Source organism: Eurosta solidaginis, chromosome 1, assembly GCF_040869045.1.
Source record: "Eurosta solidaginis isolate ZX-2024a chromosome 1, ASM4086904v1, whole genome shotgun sequence".
Lineage (NCBI taxonomy): Eukaryota > Metazoa > Arthropoda > Insecta > Diptera > Tephritidae > Eurosta > Eurosta solidaginis.
In genome coordinates, this window is record NC_090319.1 from 22,181,895 (window position 1) to 22,205,879 (window position 23,985).

Here is a 23,985-nt window from a genome sequence, read left to right on the forward strand (position 1 = left end):
AAAGAACAGCAATACCAAAATTAGGCAAACTGCATTTACTAGTTTGTATTGGCATAACGGGTGCGATGAGGATGTGCCCTGCTGATGCACTTAGTACCCTAGCGGGCATACCTCGCTATCCTATTCTAATAGAGAAAGGGGCATCACTTGCTGCATTAGGGCTTCAAAATATTTCTGAGCTGAAGATAGGAAGCACGTCAGATAGGATAGGATAGGTTAGGTGGTAGCTGCCCTGTTAAGGATAGCTCACTTGGACAACACGAAGGTCCGTTGTGATACCACATACACCAAAAATAACGGTGACTTAAATCTAGCTACTTGGAGAATAGTTGGGTAGCAACGATAAAGCTCCGAATGATACCGATCTCAATTTTGGATATATCCTCGGGAGATCCAAGTGAGTCGCGACCGAAGTACTTTCGCCTAGTTCTGGCAAAAGCTGGACAATCAAGCATAAAGTGATTTGGTGATTCCACCTCATCAGCCTCCATACAGCTGCAGCAGGATGGAGTTTCCAGTATATTGAGACGTACCGCATGGATACCCATGGGACAGTGCCCTGTCAAAACCCCAATGAACATTGATAGATGAGCCTTAGTGAACCCAATTATTTCAGCAAACCTCCTGCCATCCACTTTTGGCCAGAAAGATCTTGCTACCCTGCAAGACGTGGTATCTGCCCAACGTTTGCTGAGCTGATTCGAGGCCCAGCTATGGAGGAGCAATCCACAGGTGGCCAGCGGGATCCCGAAATCCCTACAACCATCTTCATCCGGTTCAGTTGTACCGATGCGGGCTAAGAGATCCGCTTGACAGTTACCAGATAATCTTAATTGTAAAATAATTCGATGCAATCGCAAGCGAGGTCAGGCACTCCCAGACCACCCTCGATCGCACTGTAGTTGAGCTCAAGGCCTTGATAGCCGCTTGGCTATCAGAGTAGATGTTAAATTCCCTAACCGTAGTAGCACTGGATAACATTCCATCCACCGCATCCTTAATCGCAGCAATTTCCGCTTGGTATACACTGCAGTGATCAGCCAACTTAAACTTGCGGCTTAAATTTAGCTCTTGACAAAAGACCCCCCCACCAACCTTTCCATCCAGCTTTTACCCATACGTGAACAAGTTAACCAATCCTCTCTCTCTGGAATAACTGGGGTGAAGATTGTATAGGGAGCAGTTATCGGCATACAGTAGTCCGTTCTGTCCGGGATGAAGTCGAAACTGGTAAGAAGGCTAGAGTGTCCGCGGTCAGAAAGTCTATATCCCATATAACGAAGCCTGAACAACGACCTTGCCGCGGCCGCCTTTCCCGCAATATCTACTGGGTATATGTTCAGCATGACGTTCAGTGCCAAGGTAGGTGTTGCTCTGAGAAGGCACGTCAGGGCATATGAAAGTAAAAAGAAAATTCATCGGAAATACCGTATTGCAACTACGCAATCAGTAGCCGCTATGCTCAGAATTTCATGGAATTTTAATGTGTCCATTGTCTGGTTAAAGGTTGGATCAGAACTTGATGAAAAAACCGGAGTTGGCATCTATGGCCTGAAATTTAAGAAACCGATGCCAATGAAATGCTATCGCACCTTTTTCAGGCAAAAATCCATGCAATAAAAGTTTGCGGTATATAAAGTTCACGGAGAGGCTTTCCCCAAGCAACCTTATGTACATTCTAGGCTTACTCAATTATTTATAAACTAGTTGATATATGCATTGGAGTCTTAAATGATCTGGGAGGGAGTCAAGAACAAAGCTTTTTAGGACGTGTTCCCGGATATGAAAGTAACGACTAGGCAGACTACCTAACCGAGCGCGAAGTTTCAGCAGCATTTTATGGACCAGGGCCCTTCTGTAGACTCACAAAGGCACCCACTATGGAAACTTTAAATAACTGGGAAACAAAATTCATACAACACTGGATTGAAGTCCCAGGGCAAAGAAAGGAAACATTTTTTATACGCCCAGCAGCACGAGTAATAGCCAAGCTCATTAATCTTAGCAGAAAGGACCTACGAAAATTCAGTAAGTTATACCCGGGACACTGGAGCCCACGATATCACCTTAATAGGTTAAATCTATCGGATATGGAAGTCTTTCACTTTTTTGAACCAAAGAATGCGAATGCGTCGCTCTGGCAAGGCAGAGACTCTCCCATCTATGTGGCTTAACGCTTACCCCCTAGTGATATGGAGTAAAAAGCCTGAAAAGGTACTTAAATACCTTAAAAGCTTCCGCATACAATAATATGCTTAGAGGTCAAGCGCAATAGATCTAAATAAAGGTGGCAGTGTATCGATACCTTATAATGGGCTTCGACATATGGCAAGACCTGCAAAACACACTTACTTATGACATTAGCCATAAATTTTATTAAATGGTTTTGTACATATTTTATTCCATTTATCTCGCAACACATCAAATAAGCATTATTAGTATTACTAATCTAATACATAACATAATAAAGTTAGCTAAACAAATTGTAAAATAATAAATAAACTCATTTCTTTCCATCGGATGCTGCCAGTTTGGCTTTCAATGAAGCTGGCATCTCTGGTGGTGGTGGGCGTGGTATGCGTAGCGCCACCTTAACGCCATCATAAACGAACCACTGCAATGCCGTTAGTGTACCAATCATAATAATGCGTGGGATCAAGCCAGCCCACATACCCATAAATCCCAAAGATTTCGCCACTTCCAAAGCCGTTGAACCCTTTGCTTGATTAAGTTTTGACACAACAACATCAGCAGGATGCGAAACAATGGCACAAAATACACCAGCGATGTAACCAGCAGCAAATGTTACTATCAATTGTTCACCCTTTGAGCATTCAGCACGCGGTTTTGGTACAACATGCTTGTACAACATTTCAAGCGTTACCTCGAAGCAAGCAAACTTCATCATCGTATACGGTATTTGACGCATCCACAGCGGTACAAGTCCTTTGTAAAAAGCCATCAATCCTTCTTCGGCTGTCATTTTGGGTACGGCCTCGCGTAACGTATTGGCAAATCCTGCGGATGTTTGTATTTTCACTTTGACGGCTTCCATTGGACACAATGCAATATCAGCAAAGAATTCAGCTGAAGCTGATGCAACTAAATAAATATAAGTGCGATAGAGATATGCATTCTCTTCACCCAATATCTTGGAATAATAAACTTTGAACATTTCGTAGAAACCGAATTTGAATGCACCTTGTGCCGAATAACCGAATAGTGTAGGTGCCCATCCCTTCGCCAAACCACGTATACCTTCCTCTTTGACGGTTATTTTCATGCCAGTTATCAAATTTTTATATTTAGCTTTATCCACTTGTAAACGACATTTCACCAAATCCAAGGGCGTCATTAGTAAATGGGTTGAGCCGCAAGATATTATACCGCCAATCATGCACAATTGAAAATACTTTAAACTACCAAATTCACACGACTCTTCTCCGGGTGCAACGGCGGCTGCAACAAATCGATGATGAGGCAGGAATGGTGATCGTTTGGGTAATGCACTCAATTGAGTTTGGCTATTAGGCTCACATTTTACCGAAACGAATGGCGAGTTGAATAATGAGTTGAACATAGCGTCAATAAGCGCAGACGGCATTTTTCAATAACTAAGTTATCTTCACTGTTTGATATAATGTTTAAAAAATTACTTTTTTGCTTGCCTCCACGAGCGTGACTTTTAACGAAAATAATTTTATAACGTGTAAAATTATTATGACTTTTGTAATTTAAAATTGTGGCATATATTTTGACAACTAAATCGAAACAATACAGGGCGATAGAAAAGCAGATCTAAATTGAATTTCAATAGCCATTTTTTTAATTTTCCAAATTTCATGCAATGATTGCATGCAACAAAGTTGTTAAGCCGTCCACTTTGAATCAACCTAACTATTTGGTTTTATGCAACGCTGCATTCGTTTGCATTTGCTGAGGTTGGGTAAGGTTGAACTGGCTGACCCGTGAGTATCTCACATAGACTGAGTGAGTGTACGGTTTTATCAAAGTTTACCCACCGACCAAAGAGAAAAACCCTACCAGAAATCAGGACCTTTGTTAACCAGCAAGTTTCTCCTTAGAACCCTTTAAGGACCTATGCTACTCACCATATGTAGATTTGATAGCTGTGTCACTACTTATAGATTACTGAAATCTTAGCCTTGCGAGCGCATAGCACGAGCGCAAAATGTGTTCGTTCGTTTCCTGCTCCAACTAGCACTGCCTACATCTGCTATCACTGGCCTTAATTAAAAGCATATAAACTAGAGGGCAGTGTCCAGTCAGAATATCCATCATGAGCCTACAGTCCACTAACAGTCTTGAAATCTTCCGATATGATGTTTTTTAGTACCGCACCAATATGTTTGGATAATCTGTAACAAGGTACCTTTGTAGATGATGAGATTGGTCTTAGTGGCATAAGTTCTTTGTGGATTTTAGGAAGACCGTATAATCTTGGCGCGACGGCTGCTGTACTAGCTAGTTGAAATTTTTCTCTTATGTTAATTTTGTTTTCTTTAAACAAATCATTAACAATTGCGTTATTTTTTGCTGTTTTTTGTTCTATTTATAGAACTACAACGAATTAACCAAATGTTGTCTCTTTTGAATTTTTGATCTGACGGTTTGTATCCCGGGCGCAAACGGCGTTAAGGATGCGTTATTTAAGCATCTGTTTTACAACAACCTAAAGTACTCCTTGCTTCCTGACTGGGACTGTTCCAGAAGTGGATAATAGACTAGCACTGAAAATTCTTAATTTAAATCTTTTAAATATTTTGATGAGATTCTATTCCTTACTAAGAAACAACGATTTGTGCGGAATGTCAAATTTTAAAAAATAACACGTCCGAAAACTATTATTATTTAATCATAGGTCGGGGTTCGTGCCGCTTAAGTCCGCATTATCTGCAAACAAGTGACCTCAATATAGAGCTCAAAGCTATACCAAAAACGTAAGTTATTTGCTTAGCTAGACTTACTGCAAAGTCAAGGTTGCTATAACCTTTGTCAGCAAAGTTATATCTGGTTTAGTAAGCAAGCGACCATAGTGGAATCACCAGTTGAAATAAATAAAAAAACAAGTAAGAACGGGACTGTCTTCGGCTGTGCCGAAGACTTCATATCTTTCATGAATGGGGCTGAACAATAATCTTATCCCGTTCGTAATCTCCGAATAATCGGATGTATAAGATAAGAAATATATTGTGAACAGATAAACATACCTTAACGATTTTTAAGATAAATATAAAATAAACAAGTAAGGAAGGTTAAGTTCGGGTGTAACCGAACATTACATACTCAGTTGAGAGCTATGGTGACACATAAGTGAAAATAACCATGTAGGAAAATGAACCGAGGGAAACACTGGAATGTGTTTGTATGACATGCGTATCAAATAAAAGGCATTAAAGAGTATTTTATGAGGGAGTGGGCCATAGTTCTATAGGTGGACGCCATTTAGGGATATAGCCATAAAGGTGGACCAGGGGTGACTCTAGAATGCGTTTGTACGATATGGGTATCAAATGAAAGGTGTTAATGAGTATTTTAAAAGGGATTAATCCTTAGTTCCATAGGTGGACGCCGTTTCGAGATATCGCCATAAAGGTGGACCAGGGGTGACCCTAGAGTTTGTTTGTACAATATGGGTATCAAAAGAAAGGTGTTAATGAATTTTTTAAAAGGGAGTAATCCTTAGTTCCATAGGTGCACGCCGTTTCGAGATATCGCCATAAAGGTGGACCAGGGGTGACTTTAGAATATGTTTGTACGATATGGGTATCAAATGAAAGGCATTAATGAGAGTTTTAAAAGGGTGTGGTGGTAGTTGTATATGTGAAGGCGTTTTCCAGATATCCACCAAAATTTGGACCAGGGTGGCCCAGAACATTATCTGTTGGATACCGCTAATTTATTTATATATGTAATACCTGCCAAGATTTTAGGGTTTTTTTATTTCGCCCTGCAGAGCTTTTTCATTTTCTTCTACATAATATGGTAGGTGTCACAACCATTTTATAAAGTTTTTTCTAAAGTTATATTTCGCGTCAATAAAACAATCCAATCACCTTACGATATTTCATTCCTTTTTTCGTATTTGGTATAGAATTATGGCATTTTTTTCATTTTTCGTAATTTTCGATATCGAAAAAGTGGGCGTGGTCATAGTTGGATTTCGTTCATTTTTCATACGAAGATAAAGTGAGTCCAAGTAAGCACGTGAACTAAGTTCATTAAAGATATGTCGATTTTTGCTCAAGTTATCGTGTTAACGGCCATGCGGAAGGACAGACGGACGACTGTGTATAAAAACTGGGCGTGGAATCAACCGATTCCGCCCATTTTCACAGAAAACAGTTAACGTCATAAAGTCTATGCCCGTACCAAATTTCAAAAGGATTGGTTAATTTTTGTTCGACCAATGGCATTAAAAGTATCCTAGACAAATTAAATGAAAAAGGGCGGAGCCACGCCCATTTTGAAATTTTATTTTATTTTTGTATTTTGTTGCACCACATTATTACTGGAGTTGAATATTGACATAATTTACTTATATACTGTAAAGATATTAAATTTTTTGTTAAAATTTTACTTTAAAAAAAATTTTTTTCAAAAGTGGGCGTGGTCCTTCTCTGATTTTGCTAATTTTTATTAAGCGTACATATAGTAATAGGAGTAACGTTCCTGCCATGATATCTTCAACGACTGCCAAATTACAGCTTGCAAAATTTTTAAATTACCTTCTTTTAAAAGTGGGCGGTGCAACGCCCATTGTCCAAAATTTTACTAATTTTCCATTCTGCGTCATAAGTTCAACACATCCACCAAGTTTCGTCACTTTATCTGTCTTTTGTAATGAATTATCGCACTTTTTCGGTTTTTCGAAATTTTCGATATCGAAAAAGTGGGCGTGGTTATAGTCCGATATCCTTCATTTTAAAAAGCAATCTGAGATGAGTGCTCAGGAACCTACATACCAAATTTCATCAAGATACCTCAAAATTTACTCAAGTTATCGTGTTAACGGACGGACGGACGGACGGACGGACAGACGGACGGACGGACGGACGGACGGGCGGACATGGCTCAATCAATTTTTTTTTCGATCCTGATTAGTTTGATATATGGAAGTCTATATCTATCTCGATTCCTTTATACCTGTACAACCAACCGTTATCCAATCAAACTTAATATACTCTGTGAGCTCTGCTCAACTGAGTATAAAAACAGGTAGGCACTTTGTGTGAGGATGCAAAGTTTCAGGTTTTTTGTTGTCTGCGTGTAAAAAATATGACTACGAATCACGTATTTCAAAAATATATGACGTAAACGTAACTATTTGATGAAATTTGATGAATTTTGAAGCTTCTAGCCGTAAAAAGGGGGCAAAAATTAGAGTTTATAGGGGGTATATAATATATATACCACCGATCTCTATGATTTTTTCAGACCACAATATATGCTATATACGTAAGCATTTGGTGAAATTTTAAGATTCTAGCTGTTAAAATGGGGCCGAAATCGTAAAAAAAATATATATATACTATATATACCATCATATATATATTATATATATCACCGACCTCTATGATTTTTTGACACAACAATACATACTATATACGTAAGCAGTCGGTGAAATTTGAAGCTTATAGCTGTTAAAATGGGGTAGAAATTGCGAAAAGTTTCTTATCTGAACAATCGGTTGTATGAGATATATACTATATATACGACCGATCTCATAAATTTTTTCAGGCAACAATATGTGCAATATACGAAAGTATATGGTGAAGTTTGAAGCTTCAATCTGTTAAATTGGGTAAGATATTACAAAAATCCTCTTTTTCTGAAAAATCGGTTGTATGGAGGATATATGCTATAGCGGTCCGATCCGGTCGGTTCCGACAAATGTCTAATCGGACACCCAAATACACCCCCTCACCAAATTTTATCAAGATATCTCAAAAATTGAGGGACTAGTTTGCATACAAACAGACAGACGGACAGACGGACATGGCTAAATCAACTCAGCTCTTCAACCTGATTATTTCGGTATACTTAATGGTGGGTCTATCTATTTTCCTTTAAGGACTTACAATTTTCGGGTTCGTGACGAAATTAATATACCATTTCATTTTCATAAAAGGTATAAAGACAGAAGATGTACGCTATCTGAAACAGAAGGGATGTATTTTCAATGATGAGAAGAGGTTAAAATATTTACCCGCTTTGAAGAAATAGGAGCAGAAAAATGAATACCTTGTTACGAAGGCCATTACAGAAACTGTTTTTTTTTCAGCATATCAGTATAGAGGACCAGTGCGAGTGCGGCATCGAATAAAACAAAAAAACTTAAACTGTGATGAGCAGTAAAATTCAATAATACGTATAAAGTAAACTACCGCAACGTCACTGAAGTTGAAGCTTTCTTCGAAAAACCGGACATAAAAGGGAGAGGTGTTATGCATTATTTAGTGGAAATATAGTAACTTTGCGCACTTAAATGGGTTTCTGCTTGGGTGGGAAGTTTTACAGTCCCACTTGGAAGTGACTTTAATACTTCTAAATGTGTTTCCATCCCTAAAAATGCATTTATATTGCCATCTCCTCTGTAGATTTGTCGTTGAGAGTCGGAACAAAAACATATGCCCTTCTAATACATTATAAAAACTTGATAAGAAAATCCCCCTAAAACTCCTGACAGTTGAATTCATGATGTATTACTAATGTTACCAAGTTATTAATTACTAAAATATGCCAGGGGATATACACCGCAGTCGGCCTAGCACCAGAAGATGCTGATCCGATCTAGCTGGATTCATGTATTCTAAATTACAATCCATAACTGTAACATGCCTCTTAGTTTAGTAGTCTAATTTTTAGGGAATAACAACAGCACGGAGTTATTTGATGCAGGAATGACAAAAACGTTTCTCGAAAGTCTTCAGTAGCGCTGCACAGGCGAAATCCTTGTTGGATATGACGTGAATACAAATAGTTTGTTTCAACAAAGACCTGTTTCAACTTATATTTAATGGAAACATCAATAATATGAACGTAATAGTTTAGCACGGCCTTACTTATGAAAGCCAACCCGAAAGATACTCAAATGATGAATATCTTTAATTGAATCCTTTAAAGGTTCATCGATATTCGCCTACTAGTTTATGTGAAAAAAGTACTAAAACTACCATATTTTACTCCTGAAAAATGCAAAAAAAACAGCCCTTTTTCGGAGACAACATTAGTGAAAATTTTTCAGAAAGCCGAATGACAGAACAAAGAAGAATTTAGAGCGAGACAATTGACGGCTTACTTCACCTGATTATTCCACCATAGCAAGCGACCCTTTGGGGATCGCTTTTCGCTAAAAGTCTAAGCCCCGAAAAAAATGACAAACGAACTAAGTGGTATATAAGGGGCGCAATCTAAAGCTGCAGTTATGCACCGACGTGTGTAGCGTACGTATACGTAATCTGTACCTACACACGTTTGAGCGAAATTTATACCCGTAGTGGCAACGAAGAAATGTTGGGGCCTGAGAGTAGGATATCAACAGGAGAAATGTGTTGAATATTCATTTGAGAACTGTACATTTCCCAAAATCTCTCAAACGTTAGAAAATAATTTGATAATCATATTAACGTTGGAGCTCGGGAACTCTAAATTTTACAAAATTTATAAAAAACCAATATTGCCGTACAAAAAAGCGTACCCCAAAGGCGGCCTTGAACTGTGACTGAAAAACTGCTCATTAGTTTAACTTGCGTTTCAATTTGTCTCGGTTTTAGCAAACTTAGTTTAAGCCTAGCTTAACCAACTACTGAAAAACCGGACATAAGTATGGTAACGCAAATTCAAAAAGACAAAAGCATTAATGCAGGCAACTCTTATGGCGCTGTATATTTAGTGTATGTATGCTTATGTATACATATGTATGTTAGCACAGACATGATCAACAGCCATAACAAACAAACTTTCTATACGTTTTGTGCCGCTGGCGTGAAAATTGCTGAAGCGTGAATTCCCACCAATGCGCCGTTATATATGCTACATATTTAGAAACAAAATTTGTTGTATTCTATGCATGAGGCCATTACAGCTAACAATGGGTGACAAACAAACCGGAAATGTATCACGACGCTGGTAATGAGGACTGCAAACTAACGAACAGTTAGTATAAATACGTAAGCTCATATTTTTGAATACCAATCTAGGCGATGTTTCAAGCTAAAACTAATTACAAATCGTTGTTCTATTTATAATCGGCAACCAAAAAATGGATTTACGAATAGAAAATATAAATCATATCGTCGAGATTCTGGCAATAATCACGATTGTGAATTCAAGTAAAAAACAGTATTTATAGAAGAAAGAAACTGAGTAGATAGCGAAAGGTAGCACAAAGAAGAGAATGAAATCTTCTGCCGAAGATAAGCGACGTTGCTGCATTTTATTTTTGCTCATCGTCGTAACACCCCAAGGGTAGCTTCATCTTATAGCTCGTGTCAAATTTCAATATAGACAAAAGATAATACTACTCCATTAACTCTTCAAACAACTGTCGCTCGAATATTGCAAAACACATATACTATCGTCTTCACCAAATAAGGAGTTTACTTTATTTTTAATCAGCTCAAAGTTGTAGTAGTTGGCAGAGTGATCCTCGTTGCGACTTCTGCTGAAATTATTCGCCCTTATTGCTTTGGTTCACAACCAGAAGAAGTCCAAATAATCGATATTAATACCCTTTGCGGCTTTAACAAATGACGGCGTAAAATTTATAGTCGGACCACAAAGGGTTAAAACACATTAGAATTACCACAAAAAAATATTTAAGTTTGCACTTCTACCTTTTGTGATTTGTCTTGACTGAAACTAATCTCAACAAGTAAGGAAGGCTAAGTTCGGGTGTAACCGAGCATTACATACTCAACTGAGAGCTTTGGAGAAAAAATAAGGGAAAGTCACCATGTAGGAAAATGAACCTAGGGTAATCCTGGAATGTGTTTGTATGACATGGGTATCAAATGGAAGGTATTAAAGAGTATTTAAAAAGGGAGTGGGCCATAGTTCTATAGGTGGACGCCATTTCGGAATATCACCTTACAGGTTGACCAGGGGTGACTCTAGAATGTGCTTGTACGATATGGGAATCAAATTAATGGCGTTAATGAGTATTTTAAATGGTAGTGGGCCTTAGTTCTATGGTTCGACGCCTTTTCGACATATATCGCCATAAAGGTAGACAAGGGACCATGAGTATTTTAAAAGCGAGTGGGCTTTATTTCTATAGGTGGAAGCCTTTTCGAGATATCGCCATAAAGGTGGATCGGGGGTGACTCTAGAATGTGTTTGTACGATATGGGTATCAAATTAAAGGTATTAATGAGGGTTTTAAAAGGGAGTGGTCCTTAGTTGTATATGTGAAGGCGTTTTCGAGATATCGAAAAAATGTGGACCAGGGTGACCCAGAACATCATATTTCGGGTACCGCTAATTTATTTATATACGTAATACCACGAACACTATTCCTGCCAAAATTCCAAGGGCTTTCGATTTCGCTCTGCAGAAATTTTTCATTTTATTCTACTTAATGGGATCACACCCATTTTATAAAGTTTTTTCCAAAAGTTATATTTTGCGTCAATAAACCAATCCAATTACAACGTTTCATTCCTTTTTTCATATTTGGTTTAGAATTATGGCATTTTTCGTTATTTTCGATATCGAAAAAGTGGGCGTGGTCATAATCGGATTTCGGCCATTTTTTATACCAAGACAAAGTTAGTTCAAATAAATACGTGAGCGAATAAAGATATTTGGATTTTTGCTCAAGTTATCGTGATAAGGGCCGAGCGGAAGGGCAGAAGGTCGGCTGTGTATAAAAACTGGGCGTGACTTCAACCGATTTCGCCCATTTTCACAGAAAACAGTTGTCGTCATAGAATCTATGCCCTTACCAAATGTCACAAGGATTGGTTAATTTTTGTTCGACTTCTGGCATTAAAAGTATTCTAGAAAAATTAAATGAAAAAGGGCGGAACGACCGCCCATTATTTCTGTATTTTGTTGCACCATATGATTACTGGAGTTGAATGTTGACATAATTTACTTATCTACTGTAAAGATATTCAATTTTGTGTTATAATTTGACTTTAAAAAAAATTTTTTTTTTTAAAGTGGGCGTGTTCGTCATCCGATTTTGCTAATTTTTTTTAGCACACATGTAGGAATAGGAGTAACGCTCTTGCCAAATTTCATCATGATATCTTCAACGACTGCAAAATTACGGCTTGCAAAACTTTCACATTACCTTCTTTCAAAAGTGGGCGGTGCCACGCCCGTTGTCCAAAGTTTTACTAGTTTTGTATTCTACGTCATTAGATGAACCAATCTACTAAGTTTCATCGCATTTTCGGCAATGAATTATCGCAATTTTTGGGTTTTTCAAAATTTTTGATATCGAAAAAGTGGGCGTGGTTATAGTCCGATTTCGTTCATTATTTTGCATGTATTTTATTTGACCATTACAAAAATAAAAAAAATAAAAAATTAATTTCGACTTATTAAAAGTCCTTGAAAGGACACTCGCAGGTACAACATTTATATGGGCAGTTTACTCCTGACTCCAATCTAAATAAAAGTCCTTATGTCATTATTTCCCCTAAAATTACTGGTTTACGAGATATTAGCCAATAAAGACATATACAATTTTTTGATGCATTTTTAGCCTTTAGGTCAAATTTCCATAGAACCTTTTCACTACAGATGGCCAGATTTTTTTTTCAGATCTTATTTGTTATACCCATTCTTTCAGAAAATGCGTGGGGAGCGAAATAAGTTGCATTCTGAATCACTAATTGTTCGCCATCTATCTCTTTTACATGCTTTCAACTCGCGAATTTACCATTGTGATGTCCTAGGCGATAGAAATTGTCCCCGCAACTAATTACAAATTTCCACTTTAGAACTAGTTGTTTATTGGTACTTTTTGGATAGTTACGCACTAGTGTAAAATTTTACAGCTGATATCTAGTTCTTTCTCGGTATTATTTAGTTGGCCCCGAACCGGAGCGAAGTTCTACATGTTGCCTCTAGTATGATGTTATCGCATTTTTCGATAGTTCCGGACTAGTAGAATAGTGTTGAAAAAAGGCATACTCATATGTAATCGTAACTTGTTAAAGCTGGTAGCAGTATTTTTGTTGGTGACCTATTTTAAAATATATGTTAAATATGAAATATAAACATCCAAACTGTCGATTTTATAATTGCAAATATAGCTACTAACAAAATAGTAATTATTTGGCACTCTAGGTCTAGTTCCGAACCAGAAATTTCTATCACTAGGTACTGACTTCCCTTGAGGATAATTAACTATTATCATATGAAGTTAGAAGAGGCTCCTTTTCTTTTGGTACAGTTTTACTTATATTCTTTGGTCATATGCCCATATGTTTCAGCTCTGCGGTCAGTTATCTATTTTAAATTTATTTATGAATCAATTTTGATAACAAATTTTTTTCAGTGCTTTTTAATAATTTTTTGTTTTGCCAAATTGTTGGTGTAAATTTTTTTATCATACACAAGTGCCTGGGGTTCATACGGGAGTATGAACTTTCTTAAGAAATTCGAGCATTTTCATATGATTCAAAATTAAATGTGAGGGCCATTGTGCATTTATACAAGTGGCTAACGTTTGACAAAAATGTTCACAATGGTAAACAGCCTCGATCACCTGTTAAATCGCTGTTTGGTTATTAAATCATTTGCTCAATAGTGTTTTTCAAACATTTTTGTAGACGACTGTTATATTGCATTATTTACATATTTTAACATGTTTGCTTAACTAACTGGTCACATTTAATCTATTAACTAGATTTTAGAAATTAATATTAATTTGTAGTCTGATTTTCAGTATACACATTTAAAAGAAAAACTGATTTGAAACACAAATGGGCCATTAATGGCACTTATGTTTAATAACCGCGAGCAAAAAACAGACCTTTCTTCCATTCTCTGGCCATTTGCGACAGCCGTTCTCCCTTTCAGCTATTATTTGACAGGTAGGTATGGCAATGGAGGAATGGAAAGATTATTCACTTGTCTGTATTCACAATGATGAGGGCATATGGGAGTGCTATGTAAATTTTTATACTCAGTTGAGTAGAGCTCACAGAGTATATTAAGTTTGATTGGATAACGGTTGGTTGTACATATATAAAGGAATCGAGATAGATATAGACTTCCATATATCAAAATAATCAGGATCGAAAAAAAAATTGATTGAGCCATGTCCGTCCGTCCGTCCGTCCGTCCGCCCGTTAACACGATAACTTGAGTAAATTTTGAGGTATCTTGATGAAATTTGGTATGTAGGTTCCTGAGCACTCATCTCAGATCGCTATTTAAAATGAACGATATCGGACTATAACCACGCCCACTTTTTCGATATCGAAAATTTCGAAAAACGGAAAAAATGCGATAATTCATTGCCAAAGGCGGCTAAAGCGATGAAGCTTGGTAGATGGGTTGATGTTATGACGCAGAATAGAAAATTAGTAAGATTTTGGACAATGGGCGTGGCACCGCCCACGTTTACAAGAACGTAATTTAAAAGTTTTGCAAGCTCTAATTTGGCAGTCGTTGAAGATATCATGATGAAATTTGGCAGGAACGTTACTACTATTACTATATATGTGCTAAATAAAAATTAGCAAAATTGGAGGAAGAACACGCCCACTTTTTAAAAAAAAAATGTTTTTAATTCAAATTTTAACAAAAAATTTAATATCTTTACTGTATATAAGAAATTAAGTCAAAATTCAACTCCAGTAATGATATGATGCAACAAAATACAAAAATAAATGAAAATTTCAAAATGGGCGTGGCTCCGCCCATTTTCATTTAGTTTGTCTAGAATACTTTTAATGCCATAAGTCGAACAAAAATTTACCAATCCTTCTCAAATTTGGCAGGGGCATAAACCATATGACGGTAACTGTTCTCTGTGAAAATGGGGGAAATCGGTGGAAGCCACGCCCATTTTTTATACACAATCCACCGTCTGTCCTTCCGCTCGGGCGTTAACACAATAAGTTGAGCAAAAACCGATATATCTTTACTAAACTTATCCCACGTACTTATTTGAACTCACTTGATCTTGGTATAAAAAATGACCGAAATCCGACCATAACCACGCCCACTTTATCGATATCGAAAATTACGAAAAATGAAAAAAATGCCATAATTCTATACCAAATACGAAAAAAGGGATGAAACATGGTAACTGGATTGGTTTATTGACGCAAAATATAACTTTGGAAAAAACTTTGTAAAATGGGTGTGACACCTACCATATTAAGTAGAAGAAAATGAAAAAGTTCTACAAGGCGAAATCAACAGCCCTTGGAATCTTGGCAGGAATACTGTTAGTGGTATTGCAAATATAAATAAATTAGCAGTACCCGACAGATGATTTTCTGGATCACCTGGTCCACATTTTGGTCGATATCGCGAGAACGCCTTCACATATACATCTAAGGGCCACTCGCTTTTAAAACCCTCATTAATACCTTTAATTTGATATCCATATCGTACAAACACATTCTAGAGTCACCCCTGGCCCACGCTAATGGCGATATCCAGGCGTCCACCTATAGACCTAATGCCCACTCCCTCTTAAAATGCTCAGTAACACCTTTCGTTTGATACCCATATCGTACAAACGTTCTAGAGTCACCCCTGCCCCACCCTAATGGCGATATCTCGAAAAGGCGTCCACCTATAGACCTAATTTCCACTCCCTCTTCAAATGCTCAGTAACACCTTTCGTTTGATACCCATATCGTACAAACATTCTAGAGTCACCCCTGGCCCACCCTAATGGCGATATCTCGAAAAGGCGTCCACCTATAGACCTAATTTCCACTCCCTCTTAAAATGCTCAGTAACAACTTTCGTTTGATACCCATATCGTACAAACATTCTAGAGTCACCCTTGGTCGACCTTTATGGCGATATCTCGAAAAGGCGTCCACCTATAGAACTAAGGATTACTCCCTTTTAAAATACTCATTACCACCTTTCATTTGATACCCATATCGTACAAACACATGCTAGAGTCACCCTGGCCCACCCTAATGGCGATATCTCGAAAAGGCGTCCACCTATAGACCTAATTCACACTCCCTCTTAAAATGCTCAGTAACACCTTTCGTTTGATACCCATATCGTACAAACACTCTAGAGTCACCCCTGGCCCACCCTAATGGCGATATCTCGAAAAGGCGTCCACCTGTAGACCTAATGCCCACTCCCTCTTAAAATGCTCAGTAACACCTTTCGTTTGATACCCATATCGTACAAACATTCTAGAGTCACCCCCTGGCCCACCCTAATGGCGATATCTCGAAAAGGCGTCCACCTATAGACCTAATGCCCACTCCCTCTTAAAATGCTCAGTAACACCTTTCGTTTGATACCCATATCGTACAAACACATTCTAGGGTCACCCCTGGCCCACCCTAATGACGATATCTCGAAAAGGCGTCCACCTATTAACCTCATGCCCACTCCCTCTTAAAATGCTCAGTAACACCTTTTGTTTGATACCCATATCGTACAAACATTCTAGAGTCACCCTTGGTCCACCTTTATGTCGATATCTCGAAAAGGAGTCCACCTATAGAACGAAGGATCACTCCTTTTCAAAATACTCATTAACAGCTTTCATTTGACACCCATATCGTACAACTAGAGACACCCCTGGTCGACCTTTATGGCGATATCTCGAAACGGCGTCCACCTAGGGAACTAAGGATCACTCCTTTTCAAAATACTCATTAACAGCTTTCATTTGATACCCATATCGTACAAACACATTCTAGAGTCACCCCTGGCCCACCCTAATGGCGACATTTCGAAAAGGCGTCCACCTATAGACTTAATGCCCACTCCCTCTTAAAATGTTCAGTAACACCTTTCATTTGATTCCCATATCGTACAACTAGAGACACCCCTGGTTCACCTTTATGGCGATATCTCGAAACGCCGTCCACCTAGGGAACTAAGGATCACTCCTTTTCAAAATACTCATTAACAGCTTTCATTTGATACCCATATCGTACAAACATATTCTAGATCACCCTTGGTCCACCTTTATGGCGATTTCTCGAAAAGGCGTTCACCTATAGAACTAAAGCCCATTACCTTTTAAAATACTCATTATCACCTTTCGTTTGATACCCATATCGTACAAACATTTAGAGTCACGCCTGGCCCACCCTAATGGCGATATCTCGAAAAGGCGTCCACCTATAGACCTAATGCCCACTCCCTTTTAAAATGCTCAGTAAGACCTTTCGTTTGATACCCATATCGTACAAACATTCTAGAGTCACCCCTGGCCCACCCTAATGGCGATATCACGAAAAGGCGTCCACCTATAGACCTCATTCTCACTCCCTCTTAAAATGCTCAGTAATACCTTTCGTCTGATACCCATATCGTACAAACATTCTAGAGTCACCCTTGGTCCACCTTTATGGCGATATCTCGAAAAGGCGTCCACCTATAGAACTAAGGATTACTCCCTTTTAAAATACTCATTACCACCTTTCATTTGATACCCATAACGTACAAACACATTCTAGAGTCACCCTGGCCCACCCTAATGGCGATATCTCGAAAAGGCGTCCACCTATAGACCTAATGCCCACTCCCTTTTAAAATGCTCAGTAACACCTTTCGTTTGATACCCATATCGTACAAACATTCTAGAGTCACCCCTGGCCCACCCTAATGGCGATATCTCGAAAAGGCGTCCACCTATAGACCTAATGCCCACTTCCTCTTAAAATGCTCAGTAACACCTTTCGTTTGATACCCATATCGTACAAACATTCTAGAGTCACCCTTGGTCCACCTTTATGGCGATATCTCGAAAAGGCGTCCACCTATAGAACTAAGGATTACTGCCTTTTAAAATACTCATTACCACCTTTCATTTGATACCCATATCGTACAAACACATTCAAGAGTCACCCCAGGCCCACCCTAATGGCGATATCTCGAAAAGGCGTCCACCTATAGACCTAATGCCCACTCCCTCTTAAAATGCTCAGTAACACCTTTCGTTTGAAACCCATATCGTACAAATATTCTAGAGTCACCCCTGGCCCACCCTAATGGCGATATCTCGAAAAGGCGTCCACCTATAGACCTAATGCCCACTCCCTCTTAAAATGCTCAGTAACACCTTTCGTTTGATACCCATATCGTACAAACAATTCTAGAGTCACCCCTGGCCCACCCTAATGACGATATCTCGAAAAGGCGTCCACCTATAGACTTCATTCCCACTCCCTCTTAAAATGCTCAGTAATACCTTTCGTTTGATACCCATATCGTACAAACATCCTAGAGTCACCCTTGGTCCACCTTTATGGCGATATCTCGAAAAGGCGTCCACCTATAGAACTAAGGATTACTCCCTTTTAAAATACTCATTACCATCTTTCATTTGATACCCATATCATACAAACACATTCTAGAGTCACTCCTGGCCCACCCTAATGGCTACATTTCGAAAAGGCGTCCACCTATAGACCTAATGCCCACTCCCTCTTAAAATGCTCAGTAACACCTTTCATTTGATTCCCATATCTTACAACTAGAGACACCCCTGGTCCACCCTTATGGCGATATCTCGAAACGGCGTCCACCTATGGAACTAAGGATCACTCCTTTTCAAAATACTCATTAACAGCTTTCAATTGATACCCATATCGTACAAACACATTCGAGAGGCAGCCCTGGTCCACCTTTATAGCGATATCCCTAAATGGCGTCCATCCATAGAACTATGGCCTACTCTCTCTTAAAATACTCTTTAATACCTTCCATTTGATACACATGTCACACAACCACATTCCAGGGTTACCCTAAGTTCATTTTCCTACATGGTGATTTTCCTTATTTTGTCTCCATAGCTCTCAACTGAGTATGTAATGTTCGGTTACACCCGAACTTAGCCTTCCTTACTTGTTTTTATTTGATTTGATACATCAACTTCCGGCGCAGTACGACTTTGACATTTGTTCATCGAATTTACAAAAACAAAGTACATGGAATTCTTATTTATGTGTGTAGGTATGTCACCATGCTGTCACCTTGTATCGTTCCGCCATTATTTGAAGTGTGAATTTGTATCTGTGCCTATGATTGAGGGCAAAACAAAAACAAAAGTGCTACAAGTGTATAGGGGTTCAGCAGCCCTGTTCATCAAACCCAAAATAAAAAGTTCGAAATTTTCGTAAAATTCTTTCGAATTTTCAAATTTTTTCGAAAACCTTTGTGAGACTAGTTTGCATAAGTTTAGTAAATTGTACTTAGTTAGACTAAAATTCTTTGGGTAAGAAAACGGCGTACTCAAAAGCATTAATCAAACTTCAAATAAGAAAGTTTGAAACTTTCGAAACTTTTTTTTCAATTTTAATTTTTTTGATAGGTTTGCATCATGATGAAATGAACATACAGATGTTCTCATTCCGTTGACGTTTTCCAAGTTCGGCATGCATATTTTAGAGGGTTATATAGAACTGTCTTTGAGTTCTACTACGGAGTAGATTTTACAATACGTTTAACTAGAAATATTATAACTATATACCCCGCTACTAGAATTGCGTAGCCAAAAAGATTAACGTAACTTTGTGTTCTCCAAAAGAATATAGAAAAAATTTTGCAGAACACCAATTTTTTGGGGAATTATATACGAAAAAGAAGCAACCTAAATGTGAGGTTATGTTGTTGACATCTTCTTTATTATTACATCATGGGTTTGCATAATTTCAATAACATAGTTCATAAAGTTTTTTCGTAAAATACTAAAAACAAAATTTTAATTTCACGGGCAAAATTTTATAAAAAATTGCCACTATTATGTTTCTGCTTGCTGTTGTTTATTTACATATGTACATGTGTATGTACCTCTAGACTTCAATTTATTTAAATAAATTTTTTGAACATTTTTTTAAATTTATTTCCGAATTAATTATGATGACAAAACATATTTTAAGCAGCTCTTAATCAGTAAGCGTTTGCTCAATTAAAATCCGTATTCAATATTTGATTTAAACGTTGACGTTGAGCCGGTTTCAATTGAAAATAATATCTCTGTGTATGTGCAAGTTCACTGCGATTGTGCAATGGCGGCCAGAGAGTTGTAATACATAAATGGCTTAAAAGATATTGATAACAATAAATAAGATTATACAAAAATTAAAATATCTTCAAACATACCGATTAAAACGCGCCGCCTCATACGCTGTATTTAAATTATTCATGATTTGATTTATTTCATATTGGAATTGTTGTTCGTATTCTTTTTTACAATTATGATAGCGTTCGCGACATTTCATGTGGCTATTAAGTAATAGAAATTACTGTAATTTGATACTTGAACAATACTGGGTGTAAATTAAAGATAAACTTACTATGGTATGGATAATTTGGTATAACTGGGATGTGCACTAATATCACGCCAATCTTCCTTCTTTTTAATGTCTTTTGAAATTTCTTCATACAAAAGCTCAAGTTCGCGCTGTGTAGATAGTTCGGGAGGTTTTTCTTCTCCGAGATCGATGTGTACATGGGAGCTTAATTTTTCCGGTGCATTAGCGGATAATTTTTTTTCGCCTGCATTTTCGGATGATTTTCTATCTTTTGCAGATTCTGACATTTTTTTTTATTGTACTCTAATACTTTTTATATAATCAATCCTCCTTTCACTGACTAGTATTTATTTATTCCTTTTTTTTTTTTTTTTGTAATTATTTATTTAGTTTCATTGATTGTATTCTTTTTTAAACAATATTTTTTTCAGTTTTTATTTTTGTGAAAATATTCTCTTACCATCAACTTTCGACGAAATATATCCATACAGCCAAAGCCAAGGCTAATCTATATCAGTCAGCGAATTCAATACTAGATTATTTTATCCCAACAGATGGTTGCTTCTTCTTGATTATTTTCCATACAACGCCTCCGTACAATAATAAGTCAGTTCATCGAAATCAATGAAATTTTTCTTTTGACTTGACATTGTTCTACACAGCGAGTTTGTTGAATTCGCTTTGAGATTACCTTTTTTATGTATATTCCAAGGCGAATTCGGTACCAGGGGCCCTATTCAGTAACTGTGAGTTTTAAAATGTACACTTTTTCTTCATATAATTTGTATGAAAGAAAAATGTACATTTCAAAACTCATAGTTAGTGAATAGGGCCTCAGGAGTTGTTATTGCAACAGCTGATTGCTTCCTCTGAATAATTTTCCTTACAACGCCTTGTGCACCAATATGTGAGTTAATCCAAATCAATGAAAATTTTCCTTTCACTTGACATTTTTCTGCACGTCGAATTGGTTGATTTCGCTTGGTGCAGATTAGCCTTGTGTATATTCGTCTTTATACCAGGTGATGACAAAGCAAATTGCACTCAATTTTCCGCGCAGAAGAATGTCAAATCCAAACTCAACGTGTACTGATTTCGATTAACTGACATATTGTTGTACCAAGGCAAGGCGAATTCAGTACCAGGTCTTGTTATCCCAACAGCTGATTGCTTCTTCTTGATTAATTTCCATACAACGCCTGGTACAACAATCGAAATTAATACAAATTTTCTTTTGACTTGACACTCTTTTTCACGGCGAATTTGTTGAATTCGCTTTGCCATCACCTTGTACAGATTCGCCTTTTACCAAGGCGAAGCTTGAAAAATATAAGAAAGAAGCAATAGGATAACACCAGCTGGTAATGGATTCACCTTGATAAGAGGTGATGACAAAACGAATTGAACCCAATTCGCCTTGTATTAGAACGTCAAGTCAAAAGACAAATAGCATTGGTTTCGATTAACTGACATATTGGTGTACAAGGCGATATATGGAAAATTATAAAGAAGAAGCAATCAGCTGTTGGGATAACGCCACTTTGTAAGGAGTTCGTCTTAATTTATAAGTGCGTAGCTGATGATACTTTGGCCCTAAAAAACGCGTCATAAATTTTGTCTTCCCTTACTATTCCGCCATAGAAATAATCAATAAATAAAGCCCTCTCGTCACCACCCAGAACATGTTATATAAATCTCGGTGTTATGCACAGTGTCAAAAGTAGATGAGATGTCCTTATTATTCTAAATCAAAAATCTGGCATCGAAAACAAAATTCGGCAAAGAAAATATTTGTATCGAAACCATCTGTCTTTCTGCCTGTCTGTTTCAACGTAAACTCGTCCCTAAATTATGCATATAAGCAAATGTAAGGCGCCATAATCTCCGAAGAGATTTTAGGCCAAGCTTTTCTTCCAATTTATGTCGTGCTCCTTTTAAATTTTTCCTACAAATTGGCCGGAAGGGACATACTTGTTTTATGCCGACTCCCTATGGCATCTGCAAGGCAGATGAGTTTTCACAGAGAAGCTGTGCAGAAAAATATTCGGAGTGCGTGCTAAATCACTTTCGATATGCGACACCACTTAGTAAAACTTTCTTCTAATTGAAAAAACTTGTTTCTAAAATTATTGATGTTGGGCGTGAACCCAGGATCATCGGTGTAGTAGGCAGCAGCCAACTTGAAAAAAAAAAAATGTTTGGGGGCGTAGCCGCATGCTTAGTCTAGTTTCAAATATATTCCATAAAACCATGTACATATGTAATACTCCTATATTGCTACAAAAGGCTAGGTATATTCCCAAATATCAGAGTGCCGATATATTGTTGTTTAAACGTTTTTGTTTTTGTATTCATTAATCGAATATACCTAAATTTTATTTTTTTTCTTGTCACACTTATGCTACTACAATCACAAAAATTGGCAATCATATTAAATGATGGTTTGGAATCATTTGTGAATACGATTGTGATTCATTTTTCCATCGTATTTAAAACATAAAACATAACTAAATACTATATAAATATCATATTTGTACACACATAAATATTAAAACTTATTTTGAGTTGGAAAACGCTGTTTTTTTTTTCAAAATGCTATAACTTTTTCAAAAATTTCCGTTTACCGAAAAACTGAAAAATTACAAAAAAAAACTTTAAAATTTATAGCATTTTGAAAACAAAAACGGTGTTTTTTTTTAAATTCATAACTTTTTTTTGAGTTGGATAAAAAAATTTGAAAAACTTCTTTCGTAAGCTAGAAAAAGAAGAAAACTTTCAGCCAATTCTAAAGGGGTCGGGTTCAAAATTGGTCGAAATGGGATGGAATACCCCATATACATAAAAATAATGGTTAATATTTTATAAATTTTTTAAAATGCATCACATTATTGTTCCTTTTTTGTTATTTATGCATTTCAAGATTACATTTCTTCCGATTAATCTACTCTTTAGTACAAACAATGCGCGCATTATCTTTGTCTCATTGCTCGTTGATCAACGACTAAACCGCTACCATTACGCTTATAATACTTTTACTAACATAGTCACAGTCTCAGTTTCGAAAAGCTCTGCATCAAAATTAAATAATTATTTAAAAACACTTTTAACATACATAAATAATTAAAAGTTAGTTTGTATGCATACTGTGGCTGTACGTCATAATTGAAATGAATCACAATTGTCAATCAATGCAAATATTTGCTGTACAATCTGCTTATTATTGTTAGTTGTTTTGTTTGTTGCTACATATTGTTGTATGCATGTAAATATTTATAGATAAAGTGGTTTGCGATAATCTTTGTTCATCTCAATATGGAATTATTTATTGTTGTCATGAGCGAGTTTTCAATAATTAATATACAAATTTATAACTCAAACAAGCGGCACATGCAAGACAGCTTAAGTGAGCAGCAGACTTACAGCATATGAGATTTATTTAGTATGTACTTTGGTTTGTGCGGTTGAGTACTGACGTATCAATTGGTCATAGAAGAGCCCTTGCACTTAAGTGATAAAAGCAAAG

At 37.2% G+C, this 23,985-nt stretch overlaps 2 protein-coding genes across 2 annotated transcripts; both read right to left on the bottom strand.

The window, feature by feature from the left end:
• Nucleotides 1-2,503: 2,503 nt before the first annotated feature.
• Nucleotides 2,504-3,604, bottom strand: LOC137238914 (phosphate carrier protein, mitochondrial-like). The gene has a single exon (XM_067763939.1). The coding sequence runs from the start codon at nucleotides 3,602-3,604 to the stop codon at nucleotides 2,504-2,506; it is 1,101 nt and encodes a 366-aa protein (XP_067620040.1).
• A 16,356-nt stretch (nucleotides 3,605-19,960) lies between these two features.
• LOC137238915 (uncharacterized) lies at nucleotides 19,961-20,998 on the bottom strand. Its single transcript, XM_067763940.1, has 3 exons — nucleotides 20,505-20,998; nucleotides 20,311-20,433; nucleotides 19,961-20,248 (listed from the first exon to the last, which is right to left on the bottom strand). Exons 1-3 carry the CDS (start codon nucleotides 20,747-20,749, stop codon nucleotides 20,113-20,115), a joined length of 504 nt encoding a protein of 167 aa, XP_067620041.1. The 5' UTR covers nucleotides 20,750-20,998; the 3' UTR covers nucleotides 19,961-20,112.
• Between the last annotated feature and the right edge of the window lie 2,987 nt (nucleotides 20,999-23,985).

Bases quoted from the DNA above. Each gene is read 5' to 3' on its own strand.
- LOC137238914 (XM_067763939.1), bottom strand. From the start codon at position 3,604: ATGCCGTCTGCGCTTATTGACGCTATGTTCAACTCATTATTCAACTCG.
- LOC137238915 (XM_067763940.1), bottom strand. From the start codon at position 20,749: ATGTCAGAATCTGCAAAAGATAGAAAATCATCCGAAAATGCAGGCGAA. The intron at 20,434-20,504 runs GTAAGTTTATCT...ATTACTTAATAG, and splicing joins ACCAAATTATCCATACCATA to CCACATGAAATGTCGCGAAC. The intron at 20,249-20,310 runs GTATGTTTGAAG...ATATCTTTTAAG, and splicing joins GAGGCGGCGCGTTTTAATCG to CCATTTATGTATTACAACTC.